The sequence below is a fragment of the Rhea pennata genome, chromosome 3, assembly GCF_028389875.1.
Source record: "Rhea pennata isolate bPtePen1 chromosome 3, bPtePen1.pri, whole genome shotgun sequence".
Taxonomy (NCBI): domain Eukaryota; kingdom Metazoa; phylum Chordata; class Aves; order Rheiformes; family Rheidae; genus Rhea; species Rhea pennata.
Window position 1 is genome coordinate 3,242,578 of NC_084665.1, and position 12,379 is coordinate 3,254,956.

Genomic DNA, 12,379 nt, shown 5'->3' on the forward strand with positions numbered 1-12,379 from the left:
TCAGCGTTAGTGAAGGAAGACTGCAGATAGTCATCTGATTCATGTGCGTAAATCAAGCCTATCAGATGCACAACTGATCATAAATCAGTTATACTGCCTTGCAGAGATGTGTGCAATTAAGAGGTTCACCTAATACATGTTGGCAGCAGTTTCCATGTCAAAGAAGATGATCAAATGTAGCTGCTTGTTATCTACCTTTCCTGTTTTTAACCAATTTCTCTTTTAAGGTGTAAGCTCCATTTGAAAGAGGGAGGTAGAGAAGAAAATTAAAGTGGGTCAGAGATACGAGTACCTCATACTGTCAAGACAAGGGGAAGACTGGTTCCACCACAGACAAGGGCATTGCACTGGACCTCAAGTAAGGCTGGGAAGCAGTTCACTGCCAAGCGCGCTTTCAGAGGAAAAAGCAAGCAATTAGCTGGGCAGGATCACTCGTGTTGTATCCATAAATCTCATTAAAAATATTAGTGTTAGCTTTTGTTCCTCTTCTATAAAGTTTCTGGTCAAGTAGCAGGAAATCCCATTCCCTCCATATCGAAACCCAACTTCTCAGCTGCAAATCTGACACTGCTTTAGGGATACAAACAGCGTTATTCCGAGTTTTCTGGTCTTCCTGCTCAATAAAATGGTGGCTCTGTGCTCTTACACAGTAACATTTAGGCCCCTTGAGCTGCTTTGTGCAACTGATTATAAAACCAGTAAAGATAAAACTAGCATAGGACTTACCCCCACTCCGTGGGAACCAGGCACGGGGGCTGAGGGGCCCCGCCCCCAGGCCCTGCGGCCCCGCCCACTCCCGGGCTCTCTGGCGAGAAATCGCCCCTCCCTTCCGGAATCCCCTTAGCGTCATACAGCCGTCACCGGAGTCCAAGGGGACGTTTCCCCCTTAAGAGAAAGGTGTGACCCGGAGTTTTATAGGCGTGGCCCTTTTAAGAGCCACCACGTGGCCGGGGTGGGGCTCTCGGTCGAAGCCAGTGGCGGGGCTGCACCATCGCCCGCGGGGAAGGGAGAGGTTTGGACTGAACCACTGCCTGATGCGGGGGGGGGGGGAGGTTGGCCATAGAAAGGAGCTGAACCAATCCGTCGGGGGGCGCAAGGACTGAACCACTGGCTGAGGGGGGACGGGCTAAACCATGCTGCGAATGGGGGGGGCTCACTGAAAAGGGAGGGGAATTTTGCATGTTTCAGGTTGGCCCACAATAAACGGGGAGGGCCCCTCTGGCAGAGCCCCCCCCTTTACAGGGGTGTCCCCAAGGAAAGAGGGAGCCAAGGGAGGGCTCAAGGCTTTTATTAGAGGTCCTCTAAAGCCGGGGGAGCGGGTCCCCAAAACTGCAGCGGGAGGATTATGTCTCAGGGGCCTCTGTGTCAGAGGGCAGGTCCCCCAGGGGGCCAGGGGGCAGGAAGCGAGAGACCCAGGGGGTCTGCAGGAGCTCCCGGGCTGAGAGGCGCTGTGAGGCCGGGCACAGCAGGCGCAGGATCACATCCTGGGGGACAGGGCAGTGGGGGAGGGCCTCGGGGCCTCTCCCGAGGCCTGAGAGGACCCCCGTCACCTGGGGAGCCCCATCAGCTGAGAGACCCCCACGCCCCTGGTGCCCCTAGCTGCCTCCAGGTGTCCCTTGGTTGTCCTCCAGCTACTGGCTGCCCATGTCCCTCAATATCTTCTAAGTCCACTACTCCTCACAGCCCCTATAGTGCCTTCCATCTCCCCCATGTGCCCCTAGATGCCCCCAGCTCCCCTCCCGTGCCTTCCAGATGGCCCTCAACACCACCCCATGCCCCAAGCTCCCTTCAACGCCCTAGAGCTGCCCCCCATTCCCCTGCTGCCATCTGTCTTCTGCTGCCCCCAACGCCCTCTAATGCCCCTTGGTGCTCCCAGCTGCCCCCCCCAGTCCCACCTTGCAGTCCTGGGGCAGAGGCTGCTGTGAGGGGAAGATGGGAGGCTGCTGGATCTGCTGCAGGAGGCGCCTCATGTTGGTATCATCAAAGGGCAGGTGGCCCAGGAGCAAGGCATAGAGGATGACTCCGGCGCTCCAGGTGTCTGCCAGGAAGGGGTCATAGGCCTGAGCCTGCAGGATCCTGGGGCAGGCATAGGCGTAGGACCCGCAGAAGGTCCGGCTCAGCAACCCCCTGGTGGGTGCCCCTGCAGATGTGGAAGCTTCCGGTGACTCCTTGTTGGCATCCTCCGGGGCCACCCGCTGGGGGAAGCCGAAGATGGAGATCTTCACGTTGTCCTGGCAGTCCAGGAGGAGGTTCTCCAACTTCAGATCCCTAGGAGAAACATGGTGTGAGGATGTCTGCAGGGCAGATGCCAGCGTGGAGCGCAGATACAGGTGCATCAGGTCACATAGGAGGAATGGGGGCAAATAGAGGCTTTGGAGGTCAGACACAGGGTGTGTGGGAAAAGTAGGGGACACAGATGAGCTGTGGGACAGATAGGGAAGTTTTGAGGCAGTTGGGATCAGATAGGTGGTGCAGTGGCAGATGGGAGGCTGTGGGGCAGGTAGGGGAACTATGTGGCAAATAGAGGCTGTGGAGGTCAGGTGTGGACCATGTGGGCTCAGTGGGACAGATATGGGTATTATGAAGTAAATGGAGCTGTGGGAGGCAAGTAAGTGCTATGGGGCAGATAGTGGTAGAGGAGCAAACTGGCAGTAGGTAGAAGTCAGGGAGTGTGGAGGCACTTGGGGGGCCCAAGGGTCTTCCCCCTTGCCCATGAATGCCTTGCTGCCTGGGGGGGCTTCCTCCTGGTGCCACAGCAGGGACCCTGTCACCCTGGTGCTCACCCACCGGTGGACGATGGCCCTGCTGTGGAGGTAGGCCAGGCAGAGGACCAACTGGGAGAACCAGTGGCCTGCCAGGCTCTCAGGGCAGGGTCCCTGGCACTGCACCCGCTGCAGAACGTTCCCTGACGGGGCCAGCTCCATGATGACGTAGTGCCGCGCCGTGGTCTCGATGGCCTGGTAGAAGGTGATGAGATGCTTGTGGTGCAGCCCCTTCAATACCTGCAGGCAGGGAGGGGTTAGCGGGGGACAGGCCTGTCCCAGAGAGCCCTCTCCCCCACCAGATTGCTGCTGCCCCCACAAAATGCTGCATCTCCTGCACCCAGTGCCCCAGCCTCACCCCTTGCTGCCCCACCAATGCCCACCATGCCCAATAGCACGTTGTGACGCCCCTGAGCCCCCTAACCCACCGGCTCCCTCCAAAGCCTCTCCAATGCCCCCTGCTCCCTGATGCTCCTCCGTGTCCCCCTGCCTGGATGTGATGGGGCAGGAGCTCTCTGAGATATTCCTCCGGTGCCTTTCTTTTGGAGATGACTTTGATGGCCACCTGGGCCCGCTGCTGGCAGGCCACCGCCTTGTACACCTTCCCATAGGTGCTGTGGCCCAGCATCTGCTCCAGTTGGTAGCCGAACTGCTCCAGCACCACTGGCGTGGCTGGGGCGGCCGCCTCCGCCATGTGCGCGGGCGGCGAACCCGGCAGCGGCCACAGCAGGGCCTCAGGGGCTCCCCCGGTGGGGACCGGCCCCCCTTCTCCTCCCTCAGGCCGCAGCCCCCCGGGCTTCCCCCTGCCGGTGACATCACAGCCGTGGGGATTCCCCCCCGCTGGTGACATCACAGCCATGGGGGTTCCCCCCTCTGGTGACATCACAACCGTGGGGGTTCCCCCCGCTGGTGACATCACAATCCCCAAGTCTTCCCTGTCGCCCCCTCTCCCCCCCCCCTCCGCTGCCCTGGGGATGGGGGGGCAGCTGGTTTTAGGGGTGTTCCGAGCCCTGTGGAGGTTCCTCAGGGCAACGGCTCCATTTGAGAAGCTGCAGGGAAGCGCCTGCAGCAGGAGCCACCGCGAGACCCCGCCACAGAGGGAAAGTGACACTTATCCGCCCGCTATCGAGCAGGTGGATTTCACCCGCTCGCACTGCCCCGCGCTCGCTGCCCGGGATCAGAGGAACGGCTGAGACCGGCGGACACCTCCGCAGAGCGCCTGCTCAGGCCGGGTCACCCGGAGCTCGCTGCTAGGGGAGCGCGCCCAGGCGCCGCCGGAGTCGCGGCCGCCCCCGCCCGGCCGCGGGGAAGCGGCAGCCCTGCGGCGGGCGCGATACCCCGCCCCGGCCCCTCCCCCTCGGGGGGCGGGGCCGCCGCCTCTCGGCGCTCCACCGGCAGCTGGTGGCCAATGAGAAAAAAAACCCATCCGCCGCCCAATGAGCGGCGGCGGCGGAGGTTGTTGCTGGGCAGACATGCGCGCTGCGCCCAATGGGAGCGGGGCGCTGCGGCCGGGCCCGGGCGCAGGCGGCGGCGGCGGCGGCGGCGGGTGCGGCGCGGGGCGGCTGGGCCGCGGCGCTCACCATGCCCTACAAGCTCAAGAAGGAGAAGGTGCGGCGGGCGGCGGCGGCGGGGGGGGGTGCCGCCCTCGGGCCGGTCGGCGTGGGGGGGGGGCCGGGCCTGCCCGCTTTCTCCTTCCCTCCCTCCCGCGGCCTTCGCTCAGCGCGGCCCTTGGGCGGGGGCGCGCGGCCGTTGGGCGGGCGGGCGCGCGCGCGGGCGCGCGCGCGCCCGGTGCTGCGGCCGGCAGGGGGCGGGGGCGCGCGCGCGCCCGCCGCGGGACGGGCGGGGCGGGTGGTGCAGGAGGGCGGCGGGGGCGCGCGCGTGGGCGCGCGGGGCGGGGGCTGCCCCCTCCCTCCCCCGCCCCCTTCCCGCCCGGTGCGGGGCCGACCCGGCGTGTGCCCGAGTTTTGGGGGGGGAGGGGGGAGGTCACCGCTCTCGCGGGGCTCCGCGGCCCCGGGTGGGACGGGCCGCCGCCGCCGCGCGTCCCCGCAGCGAGGCGGAGGTGCGGGCAGCGGGGCCCGTCCTGAGGCGGGGGGGTGGGTGAGGTCTGGGCCAGAGCGGAGCTGCGGGGCGCCCGGAGCGGCAATGTGGAAACTGCTGCGCAAGGCGAAGCATTCGCTGAGCCTCTTCTCGTCCTTTCAGGAGTCTCCCAAGGCCGCGAAAAGCGCCGCCAAGGCCGCCAGCAGCGGGAAGGATGGTGGGGCAGAGAATTCAGACGAGGTAAGCAAGGCTCCCGCCTCGGAGGCGGCAGCGTGCCTGCGCCCCTCGGGCGAAGGATAACGTCCCTGCCCTCGCGTGCTTCAGGCCCGGCCGTCGGATGAGGTGTCTCACCCGCCAGCGCCCTAGGGAGTTGCCGAGAAGGTGGTCGCGAAGATTAAAGTTAAGATGTAGCTGGATGGCCAGAAGGGAATGATGGCAGTGGAAGAGGCAGGATGAGGCTGATGCCCTGCAGTGCTGGGGAAAAAAAAAAAGGAAAGAGAGAGAGCGAGACACCGGGCCCAGCGCTCATCGAGCTGGCCGCAGTATGCTCAAGCTGGCCGCAGAGGGTGAGAAGCCACCGTTAGCAAGAGGGAAAAAGCCCAGTGGATTGGAGCAGCTTCTGTGCTCCTGTCGGAACGAAGCAGAGCAAAGCGCTGCTCTGTTGTGGCAGAGCGGGAGAGCGATGAGAAGCAAGGAAAAGGGAGCTTGTTCTTTTGAGGCGTTTTCTGAGTGCACGGGACTAGGAAATAATTGGTACGGCATCTGCGAGAGTAGCAGTAAGCTGCTAGAGATGAAACGGTCCTCGTGTAGTAGAACAGCCTTCCCTTTGCTCACAAAAAAGCAAGGTCTGTATTCCCAGCTGCACAGAGACCCTTCTGATTGCGGTTTTGATGTTGCCGAGCTACCTGCATCAGGGCTGTCTCAGCGGAAAGTGAGACTGATAAGCTGTGTCAAAGTTGGCAAAGATTTGGGTAAACTGGAGCTTTTCTGGTAGACTTGAGTTTTTTTGGCATTCAAATGATGTGGCTGTGGATTCTGAGACTTGGCTGCAGCAAAGTGCTTTATGCATGTTCAAAGAAACAATTTTTTTTTTAATAGTGCAATTTGGCAAACGAGCTGTGCCACTTTGCATCTGCAGAAGCCTGTGCAGTCAAGTCTTGTCTGGAACACGTTGCACTTCTGATTTGGAGAACCAGGGATAGGAGATGTGTAAGACTGGATGAAGAGTAGGAGAAATCTGTAGTTCAGTGAAACAACCATAATCAAATTAAGGTTGTTTGGGAATCTCCTTGAAAGCATATACACATGCGGCCGAGTCTCAGATATTATCCATAGTACTAGCTACTCCATTTCAAGCTGTAAGCTGTGCTCATGCCTAAGCTGCAGCGTAGTCAGAAGCTGAGTTTGCCTTGGAGCAAGCGGCACTTTTGTAGGTTCTTTTACTACACTCCATCCTAGTCGTGGCCTCTGCCCGTTTTATTCTGTGTGTACAGCTGAGCACTGCTTGCCGGAGGGCTGTCCAATGGCTCCAAGGAAGCAAGGGAAATCCTGCTTTGCATCACAGGGTCTGGTCTCTATTTATTTAGCGCTCTGTCTGCTGAGTTCACAGCTCTGGGAAGAGGAAGGTAAGCCTGGATCTCGCAACGCATGGGTGATGGACAGCTGTCAAAGCAGAGTGGGCTGATGTCCCTGTCCAAATCAGCGGGGGCTGTTGTGCTGCTCTCCTAGTTACAAGAAGTGCAGTAGGAAAGGAAGAACAGTGCAGGTTGTGAGCTTCCTTTCATGACCTGAAATAGCCCATAATGTCTGCCTGTTCTTGAGTGCAGAAGAAACTTAGAAGCGATGTGTCTAACCTTCCCTCCCACCAAACATACCCTGCCACTTCCTCATACCCCAAATTAAATCCAGCCCTTCTTTAAGATGGAAGGCTGGGTCTCCTTTGATCATAAGAACAGAGACCAGACACCTCTGCAGGCTGCTGCTGCCACAGGTCTCTTCTTCCTTTCCCTTTTGAGGTTGCAGTGAAGTTTGTTCTCTCTCAGTGCTTTCCTGTCTCTGGACTGCTCTGCTGCAGAATGGAAGAGAACTCTTTGCTTGATAAGAAGAAATGTATGCCAGTTTGAATGCAATTTTCCTGCTCTTCAGGAAGCACAGAAAGGTATTCTGACTTTCACTCTGGGGGACCCTGAGGAATTAGATCTGTGTGCTGAGAGTGAGATTCCTGCCTTGTGTCAGAAGTCAGAGGGAGTTTGTGAGGGTTTTGTGCCCTGGAAATTCCCCTGTGGGGTTTTGTGCCCTGGAAATTCCTCCACAGAGTTATAGTTGTTTGGCTGCCTTTCCTAGCATGAAAGTTATGTGTGCCAAAGAGAATTTCTTTTTTTCTTCAGTTCTCATTAGAGGCTTAATGTGTTTGCGCAGGAGAAGAGCATCTAGGCAGTCCTCTTCCAGTATGTGCTCCCCTCCCTCATGTCATGATCCAAGGAACGGACGAAGACTCGCAGCCCTAATTTGTCCAGGCACCAGGAAGTTGCGAGTTGTTTTGCAATCAAGCTGTCTGGCTAGTGGAATGAGTAGAGCTCCACAAAGAGCAACGCAGGTCTGACAGACCTGAGCAAGTACAGTGGACTAAGACCTCCTGTGGGGATCTTCGGCAGGGTGATGAAGAGGATGGGAGTCAGCGCAGAAACTCTTAAGCATCAGTGCTTCGTTCTTTGCAGCAAGCAGCTGTTGGTGCAGCTGATGTGGAAGGGCAGATATGTTCAAAAGGAGTCTGAGATCCTTACAAGAGAATGGAAATATTTGAATTCACCTGTGATTACTGGTGTAGTACAATGATGGGGGAAATGAAAGAGGGGTTCCTGCCCTGTCTTCACTTACGCTTGTTCTTGTAGCTGCCCAGTGTAGGGTGAAGCCATCTGAGGTGAAGAGACAGCTGTGCCTTGCCAGCCCTTGGTTTTGGAGGGGCCTGGTTTGCCTTGGAAGTGACAGGAGCAGTGGAGGGAACATGAGAGCAGGGAGTGGGAAAGAGGGGTTGTTTTTTGTTCTCCTCCTTACCTTCCTCTCCTCCACCCCCTGACATGATGAAAATGAGTGGAGAGAATTTCTGTGTAGCTATTTAAGGAGGAAAAAAGAAATAATATCAAAGACCAGGTCAGTTGTGAGGATGAGAAAGAGTTACTCCTCCTAGCCAGAAAGACTGGGAGAGGCAGCTAGGTGGGGAAGAATTAATGACCTGGAAGTAGGAGCAGGAATTAGCAGCAGTAAAGAGGAGAGAGGAGTTACTCTGCAGCCTCAAGGGCAGGTTGGAGCCTCACAGATGAGATTGCAGCTGTGGGAGAGGGTGATTCTTCTCACTGAGCTGCTGTATTACGTGTTTTGCAGATATCTCCACAGGGCTTGTTACTGCAGTACCTGGAGCTCATTAGTCTGAGAAAGGCTTTTCAGTGTGTTGATACTTCTGAAGCAGAGAGCTTGATTTGAATAAGGGAGCTGTGGAACGACCGGCTGAGAAAGAGAGCAGGTACTGACTTGAGGCATGGGAAGGGAACAGTCATCAGAGGAGGAGCTGAGAGCAGATCTGGGCTGAGGAGCTTGGCAAGCATGGGATGCTCAAGGGACCGGTGAGGCAGAAGGGCTTTCCAAGTGACGAGGCAGCCAGCTGCAGCAAGAGTGTTTGCAGAAGTGAGGTCATGGGTGGGTAGGAGAGCAGAGGAGAAGCTGATGGTGAGAGCTCGAGGTGTCTAGAGGAGAGAGTCTGTGTCCCGGGGAGCTCGGGGTGCAAAGAAATAGCATAGAGGGAGGGCCAGGGCTTGGGGCTCATTGACTTGCACAGGCAAATCCCTAGCAGGAAGGAGGGGTGGTGGGAACCAGAAGGGAGGAGGAAGCGCTGTGAAGCCAGGGAGCCTGTGCCTGGAGGACCTCCAGCATGGTTGCAATTGGGGCTGGCCAGTTTTGTCAGCATGAGCATCCTGCTCTGCCGCAGTAGGAGAGGTGGGGCTGCTGCACCGTGCTTGGATGTGCTGCTTTGTGCCATTCCCCTCAGCCTGGTCGTCTCGGCACACGCACGCCCGCTCTGAAAAACAGCATCTCCCAAGAAGCTGACTCTGCTGTGGTGGCGCAAGTCCTGCCTCTCAGGTAGGAGATGTGTGCCTGCAGCCATGCAGCGGCCAGCTGGTGTTGGACGTCAGGGAAACGGTTTGCGAGGTTGGTACCTGTGTGTTAAGAGAGGAGCTGTCCGCTTTAGCAGTCTGCTGTGTTTTAAAGGCTGGAAACTTCTGAGAAGAAAATATTTTCAAACTTTAAACAAACCTCTTCTCTCCTGATTCATGTGACCAAGGCAGGAGAGGCTGAAGGCAGGACAACAAGCCTGCTATAGGAAGTGCCTCATGAAAGCAAGTATTCAGCCTGATGCTACCAAGCCCCTATAGAAACAGTCCTTCCTAAAACTCTCCAAACAGTGCGACATATAAATGTGTGACCCTCCCCAATCCTCCAAACAAGCTGTCTGTTCAGACCTGCACCTTAATCAAAGGGACGGTCTGGATTTTATCTGTATTTTCTCACAGAGATTTTTCTCTGGGAAAACATGTGTATGTGATTTTTTTTCCCTGTGTGTGTGTGTGTGTGTGTGTTTCTGTCTGTCTCTTAAATAACTAGCAGTTAAACCTGAAGATGTTTCATGTTTGTTCCTGCTGTCTATTCAGGACAGTTGAAGCTAGTGGGAATGGCTTTCCCGGACTCCGAGTGAAGCCACTGTGGCTGTAACCTGTTAGCACGCCGTACGCACGCTGTGCTGGAGTTATTTCCCTGTGGCCATTTCTGAGCAGGTGGAGAATGCAGAGACCTGTCCCATCGGCACCAGATGCCTTTTGGGAGAATGTGTCCTGCTTCCTCCAGTGTCATCTGGGAGGCTGCTGATGTGTCTTTTGTTTCTGTCTGTGTTGTCTTTCTCCACTACAGTCCTTCTCTGGTGTGGAAGGAGAGTGATAGAGCATACAGGACTAGCCTGCCCAAAAGTGTTTGGCGGCCCCTGAGTGGGGCTAAAGCTGCTCTGATTCTCAAATATTGAGAGTGAGGAATGAAGTTTTCCTCCCTGGAGAGTTTCTAGCAGTTAAACCTCTGTGCTGTGTGTGGCAGCTGGGAGTCTGTTGGGGAAGGAGGGGTGACTTCTGAGGATTTTGCCCTCCTCTGCTCCCCATCCATGGCACTATCCCTGTCGGGTCCTGGATTGATTCACCCTGCAGCTCCTTGGCTTCGTGTGCCAGCCCAGGGGAGCTGGGAGAGCCTAGGAATGGGAGCGCTGTTGAGCTTGTGCCACAGAGCTGGAGTAGGCTGAGTGCTTTCTGCAGCTGAGCCCCCTGCTAGTGGGACTTGTGCTAGTGGGCTTGCTAGTGGGACGTTGCTCTCTCCGTTTTTCCACGTTATGTTTTCCAGTGTGAAACAAGTTGAGCCGGTGCGATGTTAGCTATTGAGTCATTAGGGCCTGAGTGGGAACTGACCCATCAGAGCTTCAGCCAGACTAGAACTGAGCTGAGAAAACACTGGCTTGATTTTCTGGTTACTTGCTAAACAAACAAAAATTAGGAAGGTGCCTCTCAAGTGCTCTTTAACAAACCTGAAGTGGAGAGAGCGGACCAGTGCTCTCAGCTGGTCTCTGAGCAGCCTGCCTGAGCCCACGGTCCCATCGGCCGTGCAGTCCGTGCTGTCCGTCCCAGCAGCGATGAACGAATTGGGTCCCTAGAACTATTTCTTGAGGTTAGGTGTGCCTTCCTCCATCAGCATGGCTGTTGTCCTCGCTCTGCAGCGTGCTCAAAATAACTGAGCGCTGTGCCCCTCTTACCTGGGTTTGCTGCTGAGCCCTTCTGTGTAGGTGAATATTGATGACAGCTTACGGACTGGTTATGTGTGAGTGCATCCCTTGTGGATAGAGGGTATCTCCTCCTCGGTTTCCAGATGTGCTAATGTACACCTTGGTGATACAAGAAGCAGTTGGTAGCAAGGTGTATGTCCTGCAAAGATCATGTTTGCCTGCGCTGGAGGAAAGTACAGGTGATGCCTGTGGAAGAGGTCATATGGCTGAAGGGTGCGAGCTGGAAAAAGCCAACAGATGTGAAAAGCTCAGAGATCAGTGAGGCTAGGACAAAGTGGGGCCTGGGACGTGAGATTTGACTAGGCACTGATCTTGTAGAGCTGTGAGGAGCAGGAAGGAGCAGAGCGAAGCGTGTCAGAAATGGTCAATGGGGGTTGTAGGCTGACCACTCCTGGTCTATAGATGCAAGGAGGATTTTAGCAGTATTCACTGTTGCCTTTTCTGGGCCATCATGTCTGATCGGTAACACCTACTGCTCTGCTTTCTCCCAGGTGGCTCCCTACAAGTAGGTAAGAAAGCAACTTGCTATTTTTCAAAAATTCCCTTTTCCGCATGTTGTACAAAGTACCATAACCAGAGGGAGCATCAGGCTGAGATCTCTGGACTACTAGGAAGTACTGAGACAAACAAGTAGAAATAAGAAAACTCTTATAACTTGTTGCAGGATGTGGCTTTGTTTGCCGTGTCTCTAGCATCCAGTGTGCTGTGGGGCTCTGATGCCTTCGTAGCACCTAGTGGAGCTGTGGGATGTGCTTAAAACTGATAATCGTTTTCAAAGTCTGCTGCAAATGCAATAAACTGACCTAGAGCCCTGCAGAAGCATGTGAGATGCAGTGAAATGCCAGTGCAACCATGAGAAACTTGCCTAGTTTCTTCAGTCCAGGAAGATGCTGACAGAATCTGATTGCTTGTGAGGCTTGTCGGTAAAAGATTACAGGTTGTTTTACTCTCTCTCATCAGGCCCAGCAGCCGCAGCCGCAGCAGCAGCAGCAGCAGCAGCAACAACAGACAACTTCGAATAAGCGCCCGAGTAACAGCGCCCCCCCACCAACGCAGCTGAATAAGATCAAGTACTCGGGGGGACCCCAGATTGTGAAGAAGGAGCGTCGACACAGTTCCTCTCGCTTCAATCTGAGCAAAAACCGGGAACTGCAAAAGCTCCCAGCCCTTAAAGGTAAAGGGCCCTGCCTTCTCCAGGCAGACACTGGGGTGCAAGGGCTCCTTCCACAGTGACACTTGCAGGGTCCTGCTAACCTACTGCTGGCAGTGTCACAGGGACAGCTCTGGGAAAGGTATCTGTCACAGACGTGGCAGCATGCTGAAAATAAAAAGGCTGAGGGCACTCAATAGGAGCTGCATTACTCATCTTTCCATTTGAGCTGGTTGAAACTCTGCTGTTTACATTTATTTGGGGTTACTTCAGACTCTTCAGTAGGCTGTGCAGGAAGGTGAAGTGCAGAGACCTCAGTGCAGGATTTAAAGCAGGCTGGTTTTTGTTCCTACAGCCACTGGTTCCTGGGAGAGGACCAGGCCTCCTCCTTGCGTTTCTGTCACAAATTATGGTAGTGCTGTTAAACTTGTCCACATTAGGGCAATTGTCTAGTATTAGCAGTTAGTCTCCATAATGATACAATTAAACATGGCTTAAGCGCAGATGAGGAGAAAGCGTTTTCAGCAGTCACTCAACCAGACCCGTTGCTGACGCTGCTCG

General features: G+C 55.9%; 2 protein-coding genes across 2 annotated transcripts in view; one reads left to right on the plus strand and one right to left on the minus strand.

Annotated features, from left to right (window-relative positions):
• Positions 1–1,343: 1,343 nt before the first annotated feature.
• Positions 1,344–3,621, minus strand: LOC134138010 (testis-specific serine/threonine-protein kinase 4-like). The gene is made up of 4 exons (XM_062571195.1): positions 3,253–3,621; positions 2,788–3,002; positions 1,896–2,268; positions 1,344–1,484 (listed from the first exon to the last, which is right to left on the minus strand). Exons 1-4 carry the CDS (start codon positions 3,619–3,621, stop codon positions 1,344–1,346), a joined length of 1,098 nt encoding a protein of 365 aa, XP_062427179.1.
• A 671-nt stretch (positions 3,622–4,292) lies between these two features.
• The window catches only part of PPP2R5D (protein phosphatase 2 regulatory subunit B'delta), a 32,359-nt gene continuing 24,272 nt past the window's right edge, over positions 4,293–12,379 (plus strand). Inside the window, exons 1-3 of the mRNA XM_062571367.1 lie at positions 4,293–4,370; positions 4,962–5,039; positions 11,629–11,842. Coding sequence (XP_062427351.1) covers positions 4,344–4,370; positions 4,962–5,039; positions 11,629–11,842 — 319 coding nt within the window. The 5' untranslated portion in view covers positions 4,293–4,343. The remainder of the gene's footprint in view (positions 4,371–4,961; positions 5,040–11,628; positions 11,843–12,379) is intronic.